The sequence below is a fragment of the Parus major genome, chromosome 7 (assembly GCF_001522545.3).
Source record: "Parus major isolate Abel chromosome 7, Parus_major1.1, whole genome shotgun sequence".
In the NCBI taxonomy this organism is placed as follows: Eukaryota; Metazoa; Chordata; class Aves; order Passeriformes; family Paridae; genus Parus; species Parus major.
In genome coordinates this window covers 20812665-20840133 of record NC_031776.1, presented here as the reverse complement: position 1 = coordinate 20840133, position 27469 = coordinate 20812665, and the positions used below count along the sequence as shown (strand labels likewise).

The 27469-nt window shown below is 38.6% G+C and overlaps 1 protein-coding gene across 1 annotated transcript in view; it reads right to left on the bottom strand.

Annotated features, from left to right (window-relative positions):
* The window catches only part of DPP4 (dipeptidyl peptidase 4), a 40240-nt gene extending 14265 nt beyond the window's left edge, over nt 1-25975 (bottom strand). The window contains exons 1-18 of the mRNA XM_015634518.2: nt 25573-25975; nt 25414-25498; nt 17237-17326; nt 16592-16686; nt 16397-16471; nt 14383-14435; nt 14212-14284; nt 12926-13046; nt 12360-12520; nt 10445-10548; nt 7190-7319; nt 7000-7044; nt 3941-4045; nt 3773-3840; nt 3528-3581; nt 2942-3066; nt 1943-1990; nt 1360-1458 (exon numbers count right to left, since the gene is read on the bottom strand). Coding sequence (XP_015490004.1) covers nt 1360-1458; nt 1943-1990; nt 2942-3066; nt 3528-3581; nt 3773-3840; nt 3941-4045; nt 7000-7044; nt 7190-7319; nt 10445-10548; nt 12360-12520; nt 12926-13046; nt 14212-14284; nt 14383-14435; nt 16397-16471; nt 16592-16686; nt 17237-17326; nt 25414-25498; nt 25573-25578 — 1537 coding nt within the window. The 5' untranslated portion in view covers nt 25579-25975. The remainder of the gene's footprint in view (nt 1-1359; nt 1459-1942; nt 1991-2941; nt 3067-3527; nt 3582-3772; nt 3841-3940; nt 4046-6999; nt 7045-7189; nt 7320-10444; nt 10549-12359; nt 12521-12925; nt 13047-14211; nt 14285-14382; nt 14436-16396; nt 16472-16591; nt 16687-17236; nt 17327-25413; nt 25499-25572) is intronic.
* Between the last annotated feature and the right edge of the window lie 1494 nt (nt 25976-27469).

Below are 27469 nucleotides of genomic sequence, written 5' to 3'. Positions count from 1 at the left end.
TTTGCCCAGATATAAATGTGCAAGGCATCACAAAACTGAAACATAAACAATCTGAATTGAGCACATTAAAATACTGATTTTAACTTTTGCATACGCTATAGTTACACAGGTGGATTTCTTCTCAAATAACCTACGTGTATTTGTGAGCAGACTTGAAAGCTCTAATTAGGACTACATAAACGGATTTGCTTCTCCTATTTTTGGTATTAAAAATGGATTCCCCTTACCCAAAAGCTTTTACCCTGAAGACATGAAGTAGTAAGAACAAAGAGGAATAAAAAAAAATATGAATATACAACTGCTAGCATGAAGAACATCTTTAAATCTCCATCTTGCCTGGAAGATTTCATCTTTAGGCCTAGTAAAAATGTGACAGAAATAAAAGACAGAAAACACAAAGATAAAGAGAGTTATTGTATAAATAAGGTAACAGTAAAGAAGCGAGGCATCAAAAAGAACAGTTAGCAATGGCTGACCTAACTCAATACAGTTTGTAAAATGGAATTCCATTAAGAATATTTGCTCATTTTGACAGGAGGAAGTTTGTCATGAGGAAGAAAGCCAGTAGCAAAGGCTGGAGCAAGAACAGTTTAGACAGGTAGCAGTCCTCCCACTGCTGGGCTCTGATGTTGCTCAGCCTAAGAGCACACCAAGAACATTTCTCTACCCAAATTCTGAGGGGCACCACTCACAGAGCATTAACAGTTCATTTTCTAGCATTTTGTTCTGGTCTGCATCAAGGTTTATGCAGTGTCAGAGCATGAATGTGCTTTCAAGCATGACTATCCAATCCAAATCTATTCAATCTATTCAATCCCCCAATGTCAAAGGTGATAGCATTGAAATTTTGCTTAAATATTTTCTCACGATTTTTTATTTAGACTCTGCTTTTTCATAGTAACTGAACTTCTTCACTCTCCTAACCTACAAACACAAACCAAGGGGACTTGCAGCTGTAGATCAGAAAGACCTACTTGGATTAAAATATAATTTTAATTAAAAAATGTTAAAGAGTTTGTGCCCCAACCCTCATTCCTCTTATTTATTTAATGCATTGTTAGACACTTCTGGTTTCCAGTTTATTATAAAGGAAAAAGGAGTTACGCCACTTCATAAAGAAAACATAAAGATATCACACTATGGAAAAAGCACATTTTAGATAAGAACATTTTGGGATTTCAGAAAATAACCAAGAATATTTGGAAATGTCCAAAAAAATAATCTTGCCCCTAAGTTCTGAATAACTGCAAGAATTCCCATTACACCCATCTGTCCTGTCACGCTCCTCAGCAGACGACCTTGAATCATTTGGTGAAAAGTGGGGGGGAGGGAAAAGGTAAAAGACATTTTTGAACTTACTGTATCCACTTATACTAAGGGTGCCAAATTTTTTTGAAGGCATCTGAATATCTTTCAATGAATTTTCCAGTTCATTGTTATTTTCCAAGTATCTGAGGACTAAATAAGAGAGTAAGATTCAAAGACAACACGTTTTTTCAAATGCACTGCTCTTTAATTATGAACCACTTTAAAATATTAAACCTGAGATAATGGCAACTTATACTGCAGTTTTAATTTACAGTAGTTTTTGTTTTTGCTCTTAGATTCAATGTTTACAATACAATTTCCCTTCAGTTCTTTTTACCCTGTTTTTTTTAAAACTTCAGAATTTTTTATCTACCATTTCAGATAAACTGAGCAACTATTCAGTAAATAAGTCATACACTACTTACTGTTTTCTAGCTCAGTGTAAAATAATGTTAAATAAACTCTGAGTGAACATATGTCAAGCTATATAATTTATTATTTTGGTAATTATTTGAAATTAAATTTACCCTTTATAACTGACATTTTTATTGTTATACCATGTGGTGAGAAGACAATTAGAATAAATTTACAGTGCAATTTTCTGGCTCAATATAAATTAAAGACAATCCCATACCTTCATCATCAGTGCTTCTGTGCAAAGTAGACATGGGCAGGCCAGGACCTGTTAACAGGGCACAAAACCCTCATGTTTGCATGCTGCCTTGAAACACAACCCTTGTAAAGTAATTGGAAACGGGTGAATCATAAAAGCTCTGAACTTGTTTTCCTCCAGTCTGCTCAAGCTAAATTTTAGGTTAGCAGGTCCCAGATTCAAGCCACAGGATCCACAAAATGTTCATAATGTCTCAGAGATTAACCACATGACTGTGAGGTACTGGAGAATGGAATTTCCACTCTTTAGCAAAGCCTGTGCCTTGGTTGTGGACAATGGTTTGGCCATCAGGAAGCCTTGTCACAGGGACCACAGCAGTTGTCTTCAACCATTTTATAATCTGACAAAACATTCCCTGTCTGCCATCTGTCCTTCTAGCTCATGGATTAAGGAAGATTTTGGAATATTAATAAAACAGCATGCATTTCAATTTTAAGTAATTTTGGAGACTGTTTTATTTTTCCCACCCTCTGATTAGTTTAACCCTTGTACTATCTAGCAGGAGCACTTACAGGTCAGACAGACTACAGTCCCACTATACTTACCTTATGATTACATTAATTGGATTTTGTCTTGACCAGCACTATGTTAATTTCATTTTCATATATAAAGCACTGCTCTTTACCCAGTCTGTTGCTTGTCACACTTCCAGAGCCTCCAAATTCCTTCTGCAGGCAGAGCTCCCCATGCTCATCGAGGAGATGCACAGTGGACAGGAGTGTTTTGCAGCTCTTTCAGGTCCACTGACAGATAGAACTAACAAGTTTTATCCTAGTAATTTTTGTCAAGGTGCTTTTGAGCCTAGGAGGCAGTATGTTTTCCCACTGCCAGTACATTTATCCAATGTTATCAACACATATCATTGTTACACAGTACATATCAAGATCCTGACGAAGTGAACTTCACCACCCAACTAATCAGTAAGTCATGTTTATGTCAATTAGTTTGGGATATACTCACCAAGACAATTTAGCTGATAATACTCTGTGTCTTTGCTGAAGGACACAGAATAATACTGGCATCTTTCTTGATCCAGATTACAGCTAACACATTTAGTAATTTTTGGACTGCTTTCCAAGAGCACTCTGCAAAGTAAATGAGCTTCATCTCAGAGATAATTTTTTTTAAACTATGCTAAACCAGTATATGCTTTTTAAATAAGATGGCCGAATGAAAAATGTTAAAATTTGGAAGTGATAGAAACTAGATTCAAAAACTAGACAAAATAGACTTTCAACTTTTGAGTTCAATTAATACTGAAATTGTAGTAATAGGGAAAAAAAGCATGAGGGTTATTTTTAGGGTTTTTTGCTTGAGGATAGGCTGTTTCTTCTTACAATTTCCCTTTATTAAGTGAACTTATAGAAAATTATTTCAGGTATTTTTTGCAATTTATACTCTTACACCAATTTTCATTAAATATCCTAAAGAAGACCCCACACTAGGCTGAACATCTGAATCTTTAAGTTTTCAATCCTTTTTCTTAAAGTTTCTCTTTGTCATTAAAAACAATTTTACTCATATTGCAGAAAAAAGAATTTCTTACTTATAAAGGTTTCTTCCTCCTGGCATTTCATCGTTTTCATTACTGATGTAGTATCTATAAAAGCAAAACATACTTGTTTTAGTAAAATATTTACGATATAATATTAAAAAATTTTATCTGATATGTTTAAACCAGATTTTTGATAAGTTAAAGGACACCTTCTCCCTGTTCTCTCTCCATGCTTTCTCAGATCCTTGTTACCAGCCCTTATGATAGGAAGAGGTACCTTATTTACAGATACTTACAAAAATTTATCGGTTACAGCCTCTATGCTGATTACTTCCCATTTTCCTGAAGTAACAGGTACTGGAACCTGAGCAGGGGAAAAGGCAGGGCAAAAAGTAGAATATGAAACTCCTTGATCACCAGGGAAACACAAGCCAGCAGTGACTGTCCTAGACAATATTCCTCACCTGTGAGCCATTTATGTAATGGATGTGCTTGTAACCTGCTGTGTTGCTGAAGACTTTGTAGTAGGAAGCATTGTCGGGTGCAAAGTGAGGGACAGATGGCTGAAACTTGAACATAAGAGAGATGTCTATTAAAGCAAAAAACAAAACTCCAGATCCAAAGCGATAAATTTAGGTTTTAATATCTCTAACCAGAAGTCTCAATGCTTACAAGAAGACATCAATGAATGTACTGCAAACATTTCTGCCTTTTGACTTCATAGGTAGAACCTGTAGCCGCCACTCTTAAAATAAACACACTTGAAATATTTTCCTACTCCTTAAGCAGCAGAATTTACTGAGTATTAGTCCCAGCAGTGACCCACACCCCCCATCCCTCCCATAGAATGTGAAGTACTTTTTTAGTTTTCTACAATTTTAGGAAATAATATGTGCATCTACTTGAAATTTTATTCCATCCAATGCAGCTGTAACCTATAAAAATGTAAACTTTGCAAATTTGTGTTTTTCTTAAATTTCCCATTTTAAAACACATATTTGTGAACAACTTCTCTGAACTCAATTTCTATTTTAGCTTAACAGCAAAAAATGTCCTGCTCTATTCAAAAAAACACAAGCTGCTTTCCTAGAGGAAATTTTCCTAGTAAGTAGGTGATTACAGAGAACTCAAACTGGAATAATATGTTCATGAAGGAATGATCCATTTATCAATTGAGAGCAATACAAATGAATCAATTTCTTTGACTGCCATTTGAATGTGCTACATATGGTAGAAAAAATGAGAGGCATGAAATTGAGCTGAATGAAATAAAACTTATTTTTGTGATAAACGCCCAAAGGATCTAAATGCTAATTAGGCAACTGACACAATGTAACTGCCTCCGAGATGTTATACCCATCTTGAAATGATGAAACAAAGCTGAAGGGATTTGCCTCCGGTCATTCAGAAAGGAATGACAGAAATTAAGTCTTTCTAACCATGTGCTCCAAATAACCTCTCCTTGTTCCCAAGCAATATTTTTGCAAAAAGTAACCTGGCAAATTATTTGCTAGCTTTTCCCTTATTTTTCAAAGTGTGACTTTCCTTTAACTCTACTGGCAAGCTCTAACAGCTGATGACCTGGAAGCCTTATACAGCAATGCAGGCTTTTCTGAGCATTCTTCATTTAAACATAATTTCATCTCTATTAAAAAAAACAAACCAAAAAAAAAACCAAACAAACCAAAACCACCAATAAAAAACCTAAAAAGCTCTCTTCCCAAAAAAACATAAAAAACCATTATAGAAACAAAGAGAGGACTATTTGTCTGTATTCTACACACACAGGTAATTTACTCAAATTTTTCTATACATATGTATGTCCATATATACATCTTGCAAATGTATAAAAATATTCCTTATCAGTCAAATATCATTATATCATCCCTAAGAAGGTAAAAATAATAAAGAAAAAGAGGAATAAATATACCTATCCTATCCCCTCTTTAATTCTCCCTGCTCTATTTCTTTCTGAAATCTAAGAGTCGTGCAATGAGATTATCATTTCTTCCAACAGCTCCTAAGAAGTGGGTTGTCTCTTTAAAAGAAACAAAAAACCAACAACCTAGTTTAGTGGCACAGACTTGCATTTTGCCCTCTCATTTTGCACAACTGTTTACAAAGTCTGCAGCTTGATCATCACATTGTCTAATTGTGAAGCCTTTGCTGCAGAGAAGCAAAATGTGTCAGCGTTAAGGCCTTCCTTTCCATATCAAATTTGACAGCAGGTGGGTTGATCTCTCATCTTCATACTGCGGATGATTTCATCCCTGCTGTTGCCTCCCTCTTTGCATTTCTTTAAACTTTCATTTTTGACTTCAAAAGTGAATTAGTGACTAAAGCATAATCAGTGTGTGGAAAAATGCGGGAGTGGAAAGTGTACTCTGTGTTCTCATCAAAAGCTCTGAAACTCATTTCTCCCTCCAAATCTGAACTTTTGCATCTCTGCTTCACTTCCCCCAGATCTTCTGTGTAGTTCATTAGGTGCCTACTCTCTACCATGTACAAAAGGACTGAGAGGCAGCGTGGAAAGCATCATCCAGACAGTAGTGGCTGGTTTGGCAGAAGTGCATGAAAATTTTAATCTGGCCAGTTACATGCATCTTGTCCCCACTTCTCTTCAGTGGATATTTCATGTGGGGGAAAAATAAATAAGTAAGTAGCCTCAATTAAAACCTGGAATGGTTTGTTGCAACCTGATACACTAAAAATTACTTTTGTCCTCTATGCCTTTATTCCAGTATGATTCATAGGCTATAGAATACACTTCTTAATACATTTTATTCCCTAGATCTTTCTGGAGGTAGTAGGAAGACTAGAAAGCAGGTAAACCAGCATAGCTGGCAACTCCCTCAAACAAAGGGAATTCTGAATCTAGGCTCCTGCATTTCTCCCCTGCCTACTGCTACAAAAGCAGCAGGTCAGAAGCAGAAAGGACACTGGAAAGGGTGCTATGCTTTTGGTAAGCTGAATATAAAATCACAGAATTGTGGAATGGTGTGGGGGGTTGGAAGTGACCTTGAAATTCATCTCGTTCCAATTCCCCTGCCATGGGCAGAGACACCTTCAACTAGACCAGGGTGCTCAAAGCCCCCTCCAACTTGGTCTAGAACACTCACAAGGATGGGGTATCCACAGTTCTCTGGGCAACCTGCTCCAGTGCCTCACCACCCTCACAGTGAAGAATTTCTTTCTAACACCTAATCTGAACCTAATCTTTCAATTTAAAGCCATTACCTCTTGTCCTGTCAACAAGATGCAGAGGTCACAGAGGGCATGATTACAGCTCCAGCCATACTGCACTGGCAGCCCAGGCTGGGAGTTCAGAACCCATTACCCACAAAGAAGTAAACCCCAGACATGGGGTGATGTTTGAGATAATTTTTTCCTGTACATGTAAAACACAGCAAGTGAGAAGATTGGACCTACACTTGAGAGACACTGCAAAATGCAACAGGCTCATATAAAATTTTTACAATTATCAGAATTTAGCATGTAGCAGTTTTAGAAATTGAATACTCACTCTGCCAATCCAGCCAGTTGTACTTTCTTCAGTAAACTGTTTTCCCTAAGAACGAGAAAAACAAACAATCCCACAACAATTATGTTTATTTTGCATCAGGCTTTATTTCTACAAAGAAAAACATACAGATATACTCTACTTCTTTCTAGTTTAATTTACCATTGCAGCTCTCCCACCTAATTTTTCTTACCTTTGGACATGACCAAGCAGCATTTTCAAAGTCACAGACTGTGAGGACTGAAAAATTCTGAATTCTTCTGAGCCACTGCAGACAAATCCTTTCATCTGTCACCCATGTTACAACACTCAAATAATGATCCCTGAAAGAGCAACAACATAAGATATTTAAAATACTCTCTACAATAGCATACCATACAATTGCTTTCAGCAATTCACTGAATGAGACTCATCTGGCTATTTTCATTACAATCTACTCCTCAACAATAAACAATGATGCAAATGTAATTGAGCAATTTTTTCATAAATTGTTTTTGCTGCTAGTAGATGCCTTGGTTATTTTCATAGATACAATAAAGAATTAGATGGCTTGTGCAAACCCACTTCCAGAAACTGCAACTAAATTTTAACAGCTATTCTCTAATGCATAAAATAATAGCTACTCCAGGCTGTTCATAAATCTTGTACTGTGTGCATCTAGAGCAGAGGAAATTCTTCTGAATATTAAGTTCTATATACCTTAGATTAAGGAACTTTATCCTTAGATGACTGAAGTTGCTTGCTTGTAATTATTTTCTCAGTGATACATACTTTTGTTCAATTTAGTAGTTATTTCCATTAGCTACAATGGAGGGAGAGATCGTAGCAAAACCAGATATTATGATTTGAATATTTTACTTTCATCTTCTGAATACCACCCAGCTGACATGAAGAATGAAGTATCAGGAAAAAAAATAAATTCATGAATATTCTTGTATATTAATTTAAAAAATGAACCACATAAAATTTAGTGTCTTTGTTTACCATAACGATCTGTTAGATGTACTGTCTTTTCTTATTTTAGATCTCTTCTATCTCCTTGAAGCCTTATGAACTAAAATAAAACAAACTTCCCCTCCAAAGCAAGTATACATTTTTAACCGTAATTTGCACATTTGACTTAGTTCCAAGTTCATGTTCCCTTTTCCCCCAAAGTTAGTTAACAAAAATGTGTGGGAAGTTTTGTGATAAGAGTATCTTTCTGATCGCTGCAGTTTAGGGAGGGAAACACTACAATTAGTGTGGATGGATTAAAAATATGTCAGCTGGTTATCAAAAACCTTCAGATTTATTTCTAGATTACAGTTTCAAAATCACGTTTGGAAAAGGTCTATTTCTGCATTTATATTTGACTGGGAAGTCAGCAGGTCATTTAATTGCTACTGCCATTAAGTCTGCAGGAGCTTGTTTGTAAAAAAAAATAGGAAAAGGAAAATGTCATTCTTCCTGTACCTATAATAGTGGTTTCCCTTGTTTTGTGTAAGGGGAATTAGTCCAACAGTTTTCATTCCTTCAAAGTGAGAGAAATTATCAATTCTGGTGACTGTAAATTATTAACCAGACATTACAAGGAAAACAAACAAACAAACAAAACTATTTATCGAGCTATTATAATACATATTTCTCCCCAGTGAGAGTGGGAATGCACCTTCAGTATTCAACAACACACAAAAGGTTAACCAAGGTACAATTAATTCAAGTATAAAGTACAGTAGTTTTGCACTGCCCTTCCTCATTTGTTGCTGAAAAGGGATACTCTGCAACTACTCTCTTCAGAAGTCAGCTTATTTTAGGACATATCATTTCAGACATGAAAGATCCACTCCCTTCACCCTCCTGTTGGCTAACAGGAACCCCCTGTATCCATGGTGCCAAAACTAGTGTTTAAATGCTGGATGGATTTTATGCCGCTCATTCATGCAGAGTGTCAGGTTTCAAGTACCATCATATGGCAAAGCACTGCCATTCCAGATTCATATTTTCCATCACAAAAGCTAACCTTTCCTGTCATACAGTGGTATACATATAAATACAATGTAAATATTCAGTACTTTTTCTTCCAGAAAAAAACCTACCCAACAGCAACACAGCGCACTGCTCACCTTTTCCTACTCTTGTACCTTTGCTCTTGCAAAGTTCCCCAAGACTCATTTTGGTCACCTCAACCTTTGCAGGAGAGGTGAGACTTGACTATTATTTGGATCAGCCATTGGGAAGGAGCAAATTTTGATCCTTGAACTCATCATTCAAGATTTATATTGATATTAATCCTGACTAACAGAGAGGCAAAATTCATTTAAAAATGGATGGACTCCATGTACCTCACACCCCTGTTAGCCAGATGGGTGTGATGCTGGAAGGTAGCTGATGGTTATTCTCCTCACATCAACTTCCATAAGGTATTAACAAAAGGTTCAAAAACCTTCTAAGACAGTAAAGATCTTAATCAGTACTGAGCAAAAAGTAAAGGGCTTTTTATTCCGAGGCACTGGAATTGTGGAGGAAAACAAGATGTGACAGCTATCTAACATTGCAGTGTGACTGTAACAGAAGATAAAGAACAACATATTCATAAGAACTTGCATCTCTGTTAACACATGGATGTTTCACTGTGGTGAGGACTGAAACGGAAGAGTACTGATTTTCTAGTTATAGCCTTTTGGCCCCCACGTATAAAATGCTGGTTTTATGCATAATCTACCAGACCTTTGTTTTTTTCTGGTTTATCAGTGTAACCTGTGCTTTCATACCCATCATGTTTGTAAGTGCAAACCTCTAAAACATTTCCACAATACTGTTAAAAAGAAAAAAACAAAACCCAAGATCTGGGATACCAAATTGTGTGCATGCACTTTAAATTGATGTAGCTGCTCTTTACAAAATACATTTATATCATGTTGTGCATTTCCAGTGGCATTTTGAGGAATACAATTTTCCATTTACTCTGAGAGGTGCTGATTTTCACCATCTTCCCAAAGAAAACAAACATTTTAAGTATAAATCTGAAGACAACCATGATACCTTGCCTTAGCAAGGAGTCTGCTTCCAATGAAATCAAATCTTCGCTTACCATTAAGGTTTTGTTTTGTTGGGTTTTTTTCCCCCCACTGAATTGAAATACATATATTATAATTTGATTATACAAAAACTTGCTCATATTAAAGTTGTACTGTGAAATGACTTCACCATAGTTAGACTCCACTGAATGTGATGAGCCAAGAACTTGTCACATTCTGAATATAACATACATGGAATATGCCATCTATATATAATCACTACGAGGATAATCTCTGTGCAGATTTTCTCTGGTAAATCTTGTTGCTACCAGAGCCACATTACAGGGAAGAACTGCCATATACACTGAATACAAGGAGGTCACATATAAAAGCTCCTCCTCTCCCATCAAAAGAAACAATCAAATATCAAATATTTAACCAAAATTTCTCACCTTCCTTTTATTTCTGGAGGTGGAGAAATTTCAACAGGGCTGGGAGCTGAAAGTGATGTGGTATCCACAATAAAGAATTTTACAGTTGGATTTGTAGCTCCTGCCTAAAAATAAAAATTTTCATTGTACTTTTGAAGAGTTTGAAATTATAGATGAGTAAGTTACTACAGACAGAAAGGTAAAACCAGCCAACCACAAACATATGAAAAGACAAGTTCCTAAATGCAGTTTTATGATCGATACATGAATTATCATTTGTATTTTTCACACAAAAGTGTTAGTTAGTATTTCTAGATAAGAAAGACTACTACATTTAGAATCAATCATAGGGCTTGCTGTATTTGACCAGATCTCATCCTACATGCCACACACAGTACCTAGAACAGAATCAAATCCACTGCTAAGACACAGGAAAATGCTTCTCCATGGAAGCAGCACCTTACATTAACTAATCATATCACAGCTGCCTATTTCACAATCAAAGCTGTGACTGCAGCATGTACTCCACTATCTCTAATGTAATACTGCTGACAGCAAAAGAGCTGTGTCAGTAAGTGCTGCTTCTCTTGCAGTTAACCAGCCAAGTCCTCATGGTAACAGGTAGCTGTACTTCATCCACCTCCAGAAGTCAGCAATATTCCATACAAAAGGGGCTTGTAATAAGATGTGTAACTTAGGTTGGCAATTCATTCTACACCTGTGTCTCTTCTCAGGGGCCATGCTCAGGACAGAGCATCTGCAGCTGTCAGTGACCCCTCTGGGGGAGGTTCCGAGGGCACAGGCAAAGGCCATGTGCTCCAGGACCTTTGGAAAGGGTAGGGAGTGATCATGGCTGCTGCAGAGAAAGCTGAGCTTGGCACAAATGGGGCAGTTTTTCCACCAGGCAGCTGTGCCAGATGAGCAATACGCTGTCTGTGTCATCTGTCCTGCCCCGTTAATCAAGAGTGAAAATTGATTTGAAAAAAAAATTCCATCTTCCTGAGATGTCCAGGCCATTGTGGATTGGGGTGGGGCATGTTGATGCCTTAAGCCAACACAGAGTATAAACACCCAGGGGTGAACAGAAAGAATGAAAATGATGGGCTTGAGATGATTTTAACCCATCTATTCCTCTCCAGCACTGGGGATGCCCAGCACTGTGATGGTGAGAGTATTACAGAGGCCAACAATGAGAACATGTTTGTATTGACACTCACCAGGGTAGTGCAATTGTTGTACTCTAAGTGTAATTTGTCCTTGCTTTATGTCTGAAGTGCTTTGCTCAGGTAAATCAAAATCCTGTATATAGTAAGTTTTGTATTAAATATGAAACCCAGCTCACAGGGAGCACACGTAGGAACCCCTCTGCACTCTCTCACCCCGTTCAGCCCAGTACCAACTGTGCCACGAGCAGTGGCTATAAAGTCATGTGAAAAGGAGGGGGAAGGAGCTCCTTGCACTAAAGGTTTCACTCTTACAGATAAAACTAGAAGAGCTTAAGGTGTGGGCAAGGAAACTCCTTAGCGGATTCCTCCTCTTCCTCTCAATACAGGAAACTGAAAATGTTAGATTAGCTGAAGAAAATTCCATTATCAATACCTTGCACAACCCTAACCTAATGGACATCTGCCTAATGCTTTGCATTTAAATTCAACTTAACTACCTGAGAGCTTTTTCATCTCAACGTCTTCTCACTGCCTCCAAAATTTATGGTGAAACAACAAAACCTTAAATCATACTTTTTTTCCCTCTTTTTTCTTTCCCCTGGAGATAATAAAATACTTTAACATTGCCAGATGCTGTTGACTTCAGAAAGAGTAATCACAGCAAGCTGTTGAGGAGAGACAGACAATATTTTCATTAGCAGGAACTGATTAAATGAGACTACTCTCTTAATGAAACTACAGAACAAACATGTTTAATAAATAACACGGACCTTGGGATATGGGATTTTAATGGTCTTTGGATACTGCAAAGTGTCCTCAGAATAAAAGGAATACTCTATAACAGGAACTTCTGTATCATTAAAGGATGCATATGCCAAAAATTTGCCATTTGGAGACCACCACAGAGCAGAATGGGTGCCAAACATTTCCTCTGAAAGAGATGAAAATGTATTTAAGTTATAATTGATAAGTCAGCTCTTCTATTCTAGGTGCTGTTATCATTAGTTTTTCATAGGATTTTCTTAAAAAATTGAACTTTAGATACAAAAATGCAGACTTTTTGTTAGGGTTTTGAAATGAGATATTAGGTCAATGTTTATAATCTATAATGTGAAGCTAATTCACAGCAGGATTTCCAGTGACACAATGCAAACTCATATATATTCTTAGATCTTCACACTAGCCAGGTATTAAGCCCAGATAAGGATGCATGTTTCTTTTAAAATATAGACTTTGATTAATTTGAATTTTTCAGTGGTAAGGAATGATATAATCATAACAATAAACCAAAGTTTTCACATAAAAATGGAAAGTAAAAATTTCTTGGTGTAGTTACCTTCATATACCCAGTCTGGTATTCCATTGAAAATTTTATTTTCTTCTCCATTTTGAGTGATTTGCACAGCTTCTGCTGTTGGTGAAACTTTTACATAAACATTATTATTCCAAACATATGCCTGCAAAATATCATTGTGATAACAATTACTATTACAGTAAATCCTAATTCCTTTATTTCATCTACTGCTCAGTTTAGACCAGATGACAAAAACCATCTTTAAAAACTGCACTTCATCAAACAGCATTGACACTCAACAAACCTGGAATTACTAATACAAATACTAATACAGACCAGGGTTAGACACATAACTTCAGGCCTAGATGCACAAAACCAAATCAGCTATGAAAAGTAACATGACTGTATGAAGTTTTGAAAATCTTGCAAGTAATTTTCTCCAAAATTCAAGTTTATTTTCCTTCATCAGTAGTTGATTTCCACTAATTTGTCTTTCAAAGAAAACTATCAGGGCTTTGGTAAAACATTCACTGGGGTCTCAGTGCTGCCAATAGATCTGCAAAGATGGTACATTGCTTCAGTAGCACTCAGAACTCTAGTTTTTGGCACCTGCCTGTCTCTCTAATCACTCCTGGTTTTCATCTCCAATACATGAACAACACAGTTTTATCCAAGAGCTTTGCTCCAAGAGGCAGAAACTTTTCAACTTCCTTTGCTTCTGTTGTTGGTCTTTATAATTCACATACTAATTCACTAAGCAGTAGGAATAAATAAACACCACATTCTCCCATGACAGTCCAACAGCTCAACACAGGGAAGGCACAAGCCCACAAGCCCTGCAAATGTGCTGTCACCACTGACATGGTCTGGAGGGGTGAGGAAAACAACAGTGGGAAAGAGTACAAAACAGATTTTAATCCTGTAATCTCATTACATGCTTCCATCAAGTAAAACTTTATTGATTATTGTGTAATAAGGAGATAAAAATCACAGTGATGATTAAATAGACAGTTGTAATGCTTCTGTCTTTGAAAGGGATGAGCTACTGTCTGCAACTGTAAAAACATGAAGTTCCTGTGCATTTGTGCATTTAATGACTACTGGGGACACTAGTTACTTTCAGGAATGCATTTTCATTAAAGAACAAAACAAAACACACAGAGGGACTTTGGAGTCTTTCCAGCAACAGTAGTCATTTTTGAAACTAGTTTAGCTACTTTACCTAGCAGCAGGAAAGCCCCAAAACCTCAAGGGTACAGACATCATGAGTTTCCATGTCACGTGTATGAAAATGACTGTTTATTTAAGTTTCACTTTTCTTTACTAACCAGTTTATGACCAACAGGTGACCAGGATATATACTGTGTATCATTAGGTAGTAGCCCGTCATCTAAGATAGAACTGGAAAAACAAAAACAAAATGCAGCCATGGGAAATCAGTGAAATGACATTTCAGTGGAAAAGAATGTTAAAACATCTTACATGTAAAAACTACTGACCTGCTACTGAAATTATAGATGTGATATGAAGCTGTAAAGGAATGCCTCCACAACTGCAAAAGAATTATTTAAATATTAAGAACATAAATTTCACCAGGTTTCATATCTCTTGCAGTTTGAATTACCCCTAAAACCCTCCTTGTGATTTTTATTAAGGTAGAGAGAACACAATGGTGTTTACAATGGTGAATACAAGGGTAACAGATCTCTACCAGGTTTAAGGCAAGACTAAAGAATTTCCACCCTTCTGGGGTCATCACTTAAACACTATGATAGAGGCCATTGACTGATTAAGAACAGAGATACAGATGCCAGAGATACTGCGGATTTTCAGAAATCCTTGTAACTACATGGCAGACTATCATCAGTGTGCAGTTAATCCTCCTTGTGCTTTACTGGCTCATTTTCTGTTTTCTGTCTCATTTTTCATGTTGTATTATTTAACTTGGCATCTTATTTTATAGTAGTTCTTACAAGTCCCAGCAGTATGTCTGCAGCAGTTCCTCCAGTACCAGAGTGACCTATTCCCATTCATATTGTCATAGAAATAAAACCCTGCTCTGAGAAATCTGCCTCTTGAAATCCGTATTGCTCTGTGGGCACTTTCCAGAGAGGAAGATGATGATGATGATAATGCAGACACATTTAAACATGTTCACTATGTGGGGCTGGAGAGCCTTGATTTAGCCCACAGCACTGACATGTTGCAATAATGCTCCTTCTAAGAGGGTTCTTGGATATTTGTATGAAGATATAAACCAACAACTTGGTACTACACAGACAGATGGCTATTACATAACAAGTGTCTGCATCCTCATGATTCATTTTGTTACTCTCTTTCTTTGCAATAAAGATTAATAATAACAAAACTTTCAATCGCACTGTTATATAAAGGTTAAAATATCTTGCTTCAGCATTAAAACAAAATGAATTCTTATGAATGCAACAAATAAAATACTACAGAGCAATAAATTGCAAGTAGAGGGGATGTGTAGGGTGGCTGGTAAAATATTAGGCATTTTGTGTCTCTTTGTGAAGAGTCAAATAATTCTGAATGATTCAACAAGCCAAAAGGTAACTGGCTTAGGAGGACCCAGCACAGAAACTAAAACCAAAAAAAGTTGATGACTGAGTGCACAGACTGTGTCTGGCACACTGCAAGAATCACTCTGGGACTGCAAAGCAGAACATGTAGCCAATCCTCAGTGACACAGTGCTCAAGTATTTGTACACTGCACAAGGTAGCACTGAACTTTTTACAAACACAACAGTCACCACTAGAAAGAAAAGGAAAGAACAACAAAGTTTGCGGTTTCTCAGTGCACAAACTGCACAGCAAATGATCACCTCCATTAGGCTTCTCAGTTGGCACAGAGCCAGGTTTTCATGCCACCTGGAATAAATGTGGGTTGACCTTTGATGCATGGTTCAGCACCATGCCAGGATGAGGCATTCTGCTGCAGACTTTTCATGCGCTTGCTGACAGGAGGCAACAGGGACACACAAGCCCACTCCAAGCACAAGCCTTCTTTAAAGCACATGCAGATTTTCATTCACCTCAGCTTTAAACTCTTACCTCCTACCACCACGATGTAACAACCACAAATATATATAGCATACATATACAAGCAGATGTATACCAGCATATCTACTCATCACTTCTCCTTACCCACACAACTCCAGGGACAGCCATGCCTATCTACTCGTCTAGATTTTCCTCCCAGATAAACCATCCAGCCTTGTTCTCCTTGCAATAACTCTCCACCCACTTTTTATCCAGATGCCTTTTTTCCTTGGGCAGTCATCTCTCTTCTGCCAAGCTCACAGATAATACCAGTCTCTTCTCCTCCTGCCCGCTCAGCTTGGCAGTTCCCTTACAGACATTCATCACATTCATCCATCCTCCTGCATCTCCTTCATGTTCTCTCAGTTGTTCCCATTCATTTATTAATTCACATTTATCCCCATTCCCTTTGTTTTCCAGTTTCATCCTCAGATGTAAAGTGCGCTTTACCTTTTTATAGCTGTATTGAAGGAGAGCAAACTTTTGGTCAGGAGACAATATAACTGTGTTTGCCTGGTACTCATCCTGTCAACAAAGGAAGGGTAAAAGAAACACATTAATCTTGTTCCAAAGACTGTGCAAAACAAAATATGAAATCCAATATCTCCCCCAATGTCTGCATATATTACATATAAGTCAACATACTAATGTTGTATTTGCCAGGATTACTGAGGATGTTTCATTGTCAGCGCTGATACACAGGATGTCCCCATTATCTGTTCTGTGAAGATACTGATTTCCTAAAAGCACAAGAGAGATGACAACAAAAAGTAAGTAAAATGCTCACCAGTAACTTCTATTTTCCCTTTATGTTTTTAAGCAGGAAATAAAATCCAAGAATCTGGTCAATGCTGTGAAAGGACGCTTATAGCACAAGGATGTTGACAAAATGTAGTTGTGGAGCTCACAGCATCCACCTTACAGCATCTCTTTCCCTTGGGGCACTAGGCATACTCGAAAGGAAGAGCAGCCTGCATCTCCCTGTTCCCTGGCAGCTTGGTGCTCAGGAAGCTGACACTCCTCAGAGGGTAACATGCTTCTACCCTAAAGCACAGAAGTATGCTCTTTTAGCATTAGGAGAATGTAACTTGCCATGAACATGAGCATATTTGAAAGGGAAACAATGAATCAACCCTTTGAGATATGCACCCTTCTATAATGCTACTAATAAATAATTTGTCTTTTTTTTCAGACTACAGTAGTCACCTCAGCAGGAGGTGACTGAAGGTAGCACACTGCTGAAGGTAGTACATTTCCTTGACATTCAAGTTGTATATATAAATTAATTACCTGAAATCCACTCCAAATTATATGTTTTGTAATAATAGTCATCGTTCAAGTAATTCTGTAGAGTGTACGTTTTTCCTGAAGAGGTCTCTTCTGAAAGAAACAGACAGAAGAGAGAATTTGATCTTGCTGCAAATTGTTCTACCCCAGCTTCTTAACCTGGCTCCTAAATGGATTTTTGTTACTGGTTATTAAAGTGTTCTAGCTAACTATCTCTAAGGTAGTACCAGTGGGAAGACAATAAAACTTTATTGCAAGGTAAATTCAGCAAGCATAAAATAAAGGAGTGCCAGCAAGGTCACTCAACAAACTCATGGAAATGAAAATACCTTTTTGACAGTGACAAAAAGTACTAGAAGACCTCTGTCTCTCTTACCTCAGCAAACAAGTACTCCTCAAAAGCTGAAAAGAAGTGATCTTTGTGCCTTTCTCCCCATGCTCACTCTGGGAAGTTCACTGCAGAGCCCCAATTGCTAATAGTTACAATTATGAATCACTTGCTTATCCTTAAACTCAAATTTCAGAAATGACTCAAATAAAAAAAACTCTAAACATCTCAGAAATGGTAAAATATTCAGGGAAGGTCTAATTAAAAAAAAAACCTAATTAAATAACAAACACTTCCTTATAAGATTATGATGAAATAATTGATTAAATATGTACCCCTCTTTTGATGTGATTTTAACCAAGGTATCTTCAAGTTTATTTTAGCATTGCAATTTTGACTGGAAAATTAAAGCCAAGTAACTGGGTTACTCTGAAAAGACCAAGTGAAACTTTGAATCTAGTTAAGCTAATGAGTTTGGTCAGCTTCAGCACACTGCAGTCAGCTTCTGTGTAAAGTATTTCTTTCGTATTGCCTGCAGTGCCCAAGCTACTTTTTCCAAAGTATGACAAGTAACAACAACAACTCAGTCTGTGAGTCTTTGTGATCTTTTTCCTCTGAAAACAAAGACTACAGATTTTAAATCCAGGTGTACAATTCTCTCTCTGCATCCTCCCTGCCTTTTTTTTTTTAATGGAAACCTAAAATCTAACTTCATCTACCTGCATCTACCCTTTTATTTATAGGGTCCAGAAGGGAAGGAATTTTAATTTCAACTAAATTTGAAAATAAAAAGGCTATAATAAAAGCAAGCAATAAAAACACCCAATTACAGACATGGTGGCTGATCAACCAAGGTGCTAACCTGCCCCTATCAATTCTGAGACCCCGGTCTTTTTGATATTTTTCAACAAACTGCCCTCTCTTTCCTTATGCTGATGAAGAAAAAGACAGCAAAGTCCCTGGGAACACACACACACACACACAGAAAAACACCTCACAATAGTTTTTGCAGGTTCTCTTTCTGTAGGTTAGATACCTGTGACATCTGGAACATGGCAGGAAGACATTTATATCAGCTATTACAGCTTTACTCATTTCCAAACAATAAGAAAACTGTAGATATACAACACAGACTGTACAACTACTGCTGCAAGAGACATAACAAACAATGATTTTAGTCTAAAAAGAAAAGGTTAAAAAATGCTTGCTCAATTCCATCTGAAATGATATTCTTAAAAAAAATTACTAGGTTGGGTTTATTGCTCTTGAAGTTTCTGTGAGAATATTAATTTCTCAGGTTATTTATTTAACTGAATATTTAATTTGATGGATTATGAACAAGTGGGTATTTAATATTCATACACAGTTGTCTAGTTGGGAATATGACTTCTTCCTAATCGAGAAAGTGTCATTTTCAATCAGAGGGGCTTCGGAAAGCAACAAAACTCTCTCTTGGAAAAGGAGAAGCAATTTAAGACAGGTGGCTGATGAACAGGTTTAGGGATTTTTCCAAACTGATGAATGTTTTTCTCCCTGGTGACATACATATTTTGCTAAGGTCTCATTACTAAAAATCAGGCCACTATTAAGATTTGTTGGCTATGTATAAAATTAAAATTTCATTTTCTGTCAACACCTTCCACATAGTATCTGAATATGAAAACACACGCCAAGCTGTAAGGGTACAGTCATAGAAGTTCTAGTTGAAACATTTTCTTAATCTACAAGGTAGGCCATTACCAGTATATTCTTAATTATCCACTTTGTGCCACCGACCAAAGATACTCAACATACATTGAATTCCAAATTTTGGTTCTTGTTGTTCAGATCCATTTGAAAAGAAAGGTCAGTCAGATTTATTTTGACAGAACAAAGTAATTGCTGACATTCAAGAGCATTTTATTGGCTTTGAGGATTGTATACAGCTCAATGGATGTTCATATTTAAGCAAAATTGCTTCTTTTACTCTTAGGATCCTCGGAGAGACTTAATTTTCTTGTTTTCTTTTTCAACAATTCCACATACAGACTTATTTTTTTAACCTCCAAATGACTATCTTCCAATGCTCAGTATTGGGGCCAGTTCTGTTTAATAATCTTTATCAATGTTTTGGACGAGGGAGTTGAGTTCATCCTCATTAAGCTCACAAACACCAAATTGGGCAGGAGTGTTGCTCTGCTGGAGGGCAGGAGGGCTCTGCAGAGGGATCTGGACAGGATGCATTGATGGGCTGAGGCCAACTGCCTGAGCTCAGCAAGAGCCAGATCCTGAGTCACCACCCCAGGAAGCGCCACAGGCTGGGGCAGTGGCTGCCCAGTGGCTGAGGACCTGGGGGTGCTGCTCAATGGCAGGCTGAACATGAGCCAGTGTGTGCCACAGTGGCCAAGAGGGCCAATGGAATCCTGGCCTGTATCTGGAATAATGCGGCCAGCAGGAAAAGGATTGTCCCCTCGTACTTGGCACAGGTGACACCACACCTCAAGTGCTGTGTCCAGTTCTGGGCCCCTCAGTTAAAGACAGACACAGAGGTGCTGGAGAGTGTCCACAGAAGGGCAATGGAGCTGGTGATGGGTCTGGAGCACAAGTCCTGTGAGGAGCAGCTGAGGGAGCTGGAGTGCTCATCCTGGAGAAGAGGAGGCTCAGGGGAACTCTCAGGCCTATTGCTCTCTAAAATAACTTGAGAGGAGGTTGTAGCCAGATGAGGGGCAGGCTTTTCTCCCAGGAAGATAGTGACTGGACAAGAGGAAAAAGTCTCAAGATATGCCAGAGAAGGTTCAGGTTGGACATCAGGAAGAACTTTTTCACTGAAAGGGTGGTTAAGCATTGGAAAAGAGTGCCCAGGAAAGTGGTGGGGTCACCTTCCCTGCAAATGTTTAAGAGATGACAGGATGTGCTGTGGTTTAGTTGATAAAGTGGTGTTCAATCAAAGGTTGGACTTGATGATCTTGAAGGTTTTTTCCCAATCTTAATGATTCTATGATTCATCTCTACCCTGGTCTGACCCCTGAAGTAAATATATATATATTTCCACTGTCGTAATGATATACTAGAAATAGTTACATCATAATTCCCCTGTTACAACAGTATAACTAAGTCCTTCTGCAAAGAAGGCTCTTAACCTTTTATGTAAGTAGTACTCATACGAAGTTGGTAAACAATTCAGTTTGAATTTTGGAATTTCCTTTTAATATGACATCCTCTCTTCAGAGAAAAATTGAGCTGGTTTCTGTAGGTGTGAGGTGTTGACATTGTTTAACCCTAGCTAGCAACTAAGTACCACTCACTTCTTTCCTCCCTCATGCTCAGTGGAGATGGGGAGGAGAATCAGGAAAAGATATGGTTGAGACATAGGTTGAGACAGGAACAGCAAATGACTGAAATAAAACTGAATAGAATACTCCTAATAATAGTAATAATATTTGTAATGAAAAGGAGAGCGAGAAGAATACAACTCAGGAAAGACAATTGATGCAAAATACATTTGCTCACCACCCACTGACCAATGTCCAGCCTGTCCAGGCAGCAATTGGCACCTCACAGCCAACCCCCCAGTTTATGTGAGCATGACATTTTGTGTTATGAAATACTCCTTTGGCCAGGTCTGGTCAGCTGTCCTGGCCATGCTCCCTCCCAGCTCCTTGTGCACCTGTTAGCTGGCAGAGCCTGGGGAAACTGGTGTCCATGACTTAAGGGCAAGCAAAAACCAAAACATCAGTATGTTATCAACATTTTTTTCACACTGAATCCAAAACAGAGCACTGGACTAGCTACCAGGAGAAAATTACCCGATTCCCAGCCAAAATCAGGACGTGTCTAAAGCAAAGAACAAGTTAACAATTGTGTAAGGTTTATGGTATGACAGATCACCATACCAAAGTGAAACAATGTTGAGAAATTACTTTTGGTATATGTGCTGCTTATTCCTCAATGTCAAGGCACATTTTCCTAATTTCCATGTGTAATTAAAAAAAAAAAAAAAAAAAGAGGCAAGTAATTAACTGACTTTAAACTATGGAAAACTATAAAAGCAGTAATATTGGAAGCTTTACTGCATGTTCACCACTACCGAGAGAGACTGGAAAAACCACAAAAAGGGAAAGACAAGTGCAAGCATGATGTTCAGCAATAATGAGAAAGAGAGAAGTTATAAAAATCAGAAAAGGTGAATGGCTATTGCCACTTTAAAGTGGCAGCAGAAGAGCAAGAATGATCTGAAATCAAAGCATGTAATTTAGGAGAAGTGAGAGAGATGCAAGGGAATCCTGGCTGATTCAGTGGTCAGAAAAGTAAGAGACATTTCAGGCTAGCTTTTCCAAACCTGCTGTTTGCCCATTTCTCTTCCAACACAAAAAGAGTACTCTAACTCTTTCCCCCTTCTGTATGTTCCAGCCCCCAGTTACCATGAGCCAGTTAGAGCACTGAAGTAGAATTCCAGCAAAGAAGTAGGTAAAAACTATGTTGCTGGCTAAGGCTCACTTCATCCAGAATTCTATCCAATATCCACAGGCTGATACATGACATTCAGGAGACACCACAACCAGTGACTGAGTGCTGTGACATGTCCTGGAGTGGTTAATCCAAAAGCCACTCCATGGGGCTGCAGATATTTCCCTGAAATGATTTAATCATTAACTCAGTAATCAATAGCTCTGGAATCCCTTTCAAATTTACCCCATCTCATGCAAAGCAAGGAAATAAGAAGTGTTCTACAGATGGCAATCTACTGTTGATAATGGGGTTTTATATTATATTACTCAACATTTGAATTAGGGTAGATAACTGAGTTAAATGACAGTTCCAGAAGTCAAGGACATGTAGCAGGAAAACATATCCATTCCCTTTCTTTTCAGACTCACACAGAACACTCACTCACCTTGAGGTCATTAAGTTCTCCAGGACTTGCTGTGCTCTTCCAGCCTCTCCTAGGCACATTTCTATCACAAGACCACAAAAGCACACACATAACACCCATCATGATGGTGATGATCCTTCTCATTTAGTGAATATCTCACCCTTGGAGAATTAAACTTGTGGGTGAAGATACCTGGTTTGTGGACAGACAGCGGTATGGGACCCTCACTTTAAGGCTAGGACTTGCTCATGGCAGCAGAATAACAATAAATACTGCACTGTCTCCTTCCTGCTCTCAGCACTGGCTGCTCATCCTCCCACTCCTGGCATTCCTGCCCAGCTGTAACAACACCTGCAGTTAGAGAAGTGGTAAAGGGATACATGGACATAGGATGTTTCAATCTGCCTTTTGCATGGAAGATTATAGAAGAAAAAAAAAAAAACGGTGAGAAGTGTAAGCAAATTGGTGAATCATGAACAAACAGACCAAATTTTTTTAATAAAATACTCATGCTTTAAGGGTACCAACTTGTTACTGTAGTCACCTGTTGGATAGCTCCTCAAAGCACAACAATGCTTTGATCAGCAGACTTCAAATAAAAGCCCCAAGGCTGTTTTGAAATTAAGCTGTTTGATGCAAGTAGCCCCATGTGGTTATTAAATATAAAATGAAGTGTCAAAATAGGCCATGCATCTAAATGAAATATAGAATTTTGTACAGAGTTCTGGCAGCAGGCCCTCTTTCCCAGGTAAATGGCTGCACCTCAAGTTAGGGAACCACTCTGCAAATTTAAGTCTGGACAATTTGTCCATGCTAAGTGTCTGCAAGAAAAGAAGCAGAAGTTCACCTTGCAAGGCCTACATGGCAGCCAACAAGCCAGAACTCTGCTGCAGGGGCAAAATTTCACTACCTTTCATTGCACTGGAGACCATTTATCAAACTAATTATGTGCTGCATGAATACTAAGCTTATGAGCTTAGTGTTGAGAAGCATGGCAGGAAAAACAGCTGCAGACCAAAGGTAAGAAATCCAAACTCAAATTGCCTGTTTATATCAATAACTGTCAATTTACTTCCTGTACAATGCTTGAACCATTGGGATGAAATAAAAACTATTTAACTGCAATTACAAGGATTTTTATCAGAGCAGACTTTGATTTCACATAATCACAGTCACATGAGCTGCTCCTTCCCAAAGCAATTTTGTCACTTGCATTTTGTAGTCAATCACCTGCATGGCCCAAGAGACATCCCCAGCTGACTCTTGTGTCCTGTGGTTGTTCATAAAAGCCATATTATCAAACTAGTGATTAATTACTCTAACCTACAAATTACTACTTTATTACCTGTACATTCTGAGCTAACAGAAAACATCTGTTTAGCACCCTTTAGTCAAAAATTCAAAACAACTCTGCAGTTCCCAAACTACAATGGTCACAGTTGTTCAGATGCTCCTGCTGGCCTGATTTGTGAAGAGATAGGAATTCAAGTTTTTGAACTGGGACCAATCCATCTCAATCCTTATTTTACCCAGAGGGACTTACAGAACTACCTGGGCGTGTTCTCTATGCCTTAATTTGAGCCAACAGCAAAAAGTCTGACACACTGTTCTACTCTTTTACAACCAAAGGACACAAGCCAAGGCTGACAGCATGATTGTATCCTGTGTATCACAGAACAGAAATGCCTCTTTGAAGTAAAATGAATTTACTATGTAACTGAATGACTGATCTTGAATTGCAGCCACTTCTAGAGCAAAAGAACTCCTATGCTACAATTTATGAAAGAAGAAAACCCACTTTATTTACAGTAAGATATAGCATTGGCATCAAGATAGACAAGTACTAACTCTTCAGCAGAGTTCAGGCCTGCATACCGAATTCTTTCACTAGGTGTTACGCCTGCACACATCCATCTGATAAGTTATCAAGACCCTTTCTCTTGCTCTTCCCCACTTGTGAAATTCAGAGTATTTTTTGTCACCTCAAAAATCTGCTTTTTTGAGATAAGTGGCAAAAAGCTGCCCAAAAATAAGAGAAAATAGACTCAGCATCCACTGATGGAAGTTTCAGCCTAGAAGGCATGTAACTCAAATATCCAGACTTTGAAAATCCAGTTCTGAATGACTGTGATATTGATATTAATATTGATAGAGCTGAACTGTAAAACAGTTTAATGTAAATTATGCCACATGAGCACCGGTGACACGAGCTCCGCCTCTTTGACACACCAAAACCCCCAGGTTTTGTTATGTGCACATAAACGATTTCTGAACATGTCGTCAAGATCCACTTACACATCTTCACTTTTTTGGGGTGCACTTCTCAGAGCTAGGTCTAGCCTAGAAAACCCTCCCTTAGAGTTTGCCGTGCTGACTATACACATGATGACTGCTCAGCTGTTAATCATAAGAACACAGAACGAGAGCAGCTCACGAGAGCAGCTCTGTCCGACCAGCTGAAGGCAGTGCATTGCTCGATCAGGATTTAATGCTGTTTCACATTAACATCCAGAGCTACGAGGGCAACCTGGAAAGTACGAACTGGTCAGAGTCCAAAACCACATCTGAATCTTTCCGTACTTTTCTGACCCCTGTAACTGTGCTATTTATATCATTTCACTCAACGGCGTTAACAAAAGTTGTGCAACCAAAGCACATGAGAGGAAATACAATCTCTTCAATACACCCTAGAAAAATGAGCAATTGGCATTTTACTGCTGGTTCGAGAGCCTTTGGTGACAAGAAGAACAGAAACCAGTGAAAACGACAATGCTTCTAATCATTACCAGCGCATAAAAGAAAAATTAAGAGACTTTTTAATTGTCCCCGCGCCCCCCACCCTCTCTGGTGAGACGCCGTAGCTCCCAGTTCCCCAGTTTCCAGCAGCTCCAGCTCTGCGGACCCCGTTCCCTGAGGCAGAAACTTTCCTCAGAACTTTCCCCCGCGGCTGCGCCGAGCGCCGGCGGCCGCAGCGATCTTCCCCCCGCGCCGCGCACTTACTGCGGGTGAGCAGCACCAGGGGCACGGTGATGGTCACGACAACCACGGCGACCCCCAAGATCCCCAGCAGCCACTTCAGGAAGCTCTGCAAGAGAAGTCCCGTCAGCCGGCGGCGGCGCAGGCCCTGCCCGTGCTGCCGCCCACCCTCCCCTCACCCACCGGCATCGCGGAGCGGGGCGGGCGCGGCAGCTCCGCCGATGGAGACGAGCGCGCTGCGGCTCCGCCGTGCCCGCGGGGCTCTGCTCCTGAACGGCGCTGGGCGGGGGCTGGGGGCGGCTGCCTGGGGAGCGGCAGGATCTGGGGCTTGTGCAAGAGCCCGGCTTTCTGCTGGCTTTGCGGTTTGAGCGGCGGTTCCGCCGGCAGCTCACAGCCCGGAGCGCGGTGCCACAGCTGTGCGCGGCAGAGGAGGGACTTGGGACCCCGGTGGGATTCCTGTCGGAAATCAGATAACGGCCCAGAACTGAAATGCCTTCGAGCGCTGATGGAAAAGCTCCCAATGTTGTGATAACACCAGCATTTCTTGTAAAGTTTCTGCTCTTTGAACTTCTTTTTCTGACAGTCAAGTCATGAAAAAACTGACATAATTGCAGGAAGGGCTTATATTTATAGTTCTTTTTTGAACTATATATATAATATAATAATATATATATATTATTATATAAGAAATATAAGAATATAAGAAAACTATAGTTTTCTTTTTATTTATAGTTCTTTTGGAGATAAATGTGTAAGTCTGCTAAGTGGGTTTTTAAATTAACAGCAGAAAATGGAAGTATAGGACAAAAGTTTAAAATTTTGTGCTGAAGTGACCGTTGTTTATTACATAAAACAATTCCCTTTTCAAGGAGAGTTTTGAGTATGTGCTGAGAAAGTAGGACAAATTGTTGGAAAAGATAGAATAACCTGTAAATCAAAACTTTAAAGCTTTTGATTGTTCAAAAAGCTGAGTGTTACCGGTTATTAAAAAAAACCGAGTTTCTAAATTCTTTTAAGAGCTCTAGCCTCCAAAAAGTAATTATAAGTGGTACTATTGGTTTTAGCCATGTTAGATTTTCCCCTTCTAATTGCAGAACACTAGTAGTTACCAGAGACAGATGCAGGTATTTTTCAAGTTGAGAAATGTAACAGAAAAAGTATATGATCTGCTGAAGCAAGATTTCAAGTCAAGGGAAATAGCAAATGTTCTTAGTCTTGCCTTCAAAGTAGTTGTCAAAGCTTTCAGAAAGGTTATGCTGCTTGCTCCTTCATTCTACTCCTGCAGATGGAGCACAGCATTTAACATTCTGCTGCTGTTTCTTAAGACATGGGTGTCTGGAAGTGGGATAATAGCTTTTTGTGATAAATAAGTCTCCTTTAGTATAACCAAAGTGTTTACAAACATTAAAGATGTGTCTATACAATTTAGATTTAATCTAGATTCAAACATTTTCTTGCCCATTGTTGTAAACCATTCTCCTTGAAGGCAGCAGTAGGTACTAGTCAGGAATTCAGGCTGTGCTGGCTGTATCAGATTACCTTAGGAATGTCATTAATGTGCCCTGACAGTGGTTCCAGGTATTACAGTGCACATTTCCCATGGAGCATCTGATCTGCTGTGATTTCGCTCTTTGTTAATCACTAATCTCTGACTACAGATAAGGCCACTTCTATAAAGTAAAATCACAGTGAATTGACAGTGTTTTACATTACTTTTCAAAGTAGCATCTCATTATATGCTATAAAATGCATGACCAATGTTTCAGAATTTCATACAGCTCCACTTAAATATCAGTCTGGTACACTGTGCATCTGTTTGTCTTATCAACAATCAAGAAGGAAAACAAAACACCACCACCCCTCACCCCAGGGTGAATTTTCCTTTTCCTACTGAGTAGGGATCACAACATATATATAATTCAGCCAATCCGTGCTTTTTTCCCCCCTGAACATTTAAGTAGTGATCATCACAATGTCTCAAAATATAACACCGTCAAATTATGTTAGTCTTGTGAAAAAATGTACCTGAATGTTTTGTAGCTTTTCATAGCCAAGTTGCAGTAATATTTTGAGAGATTAT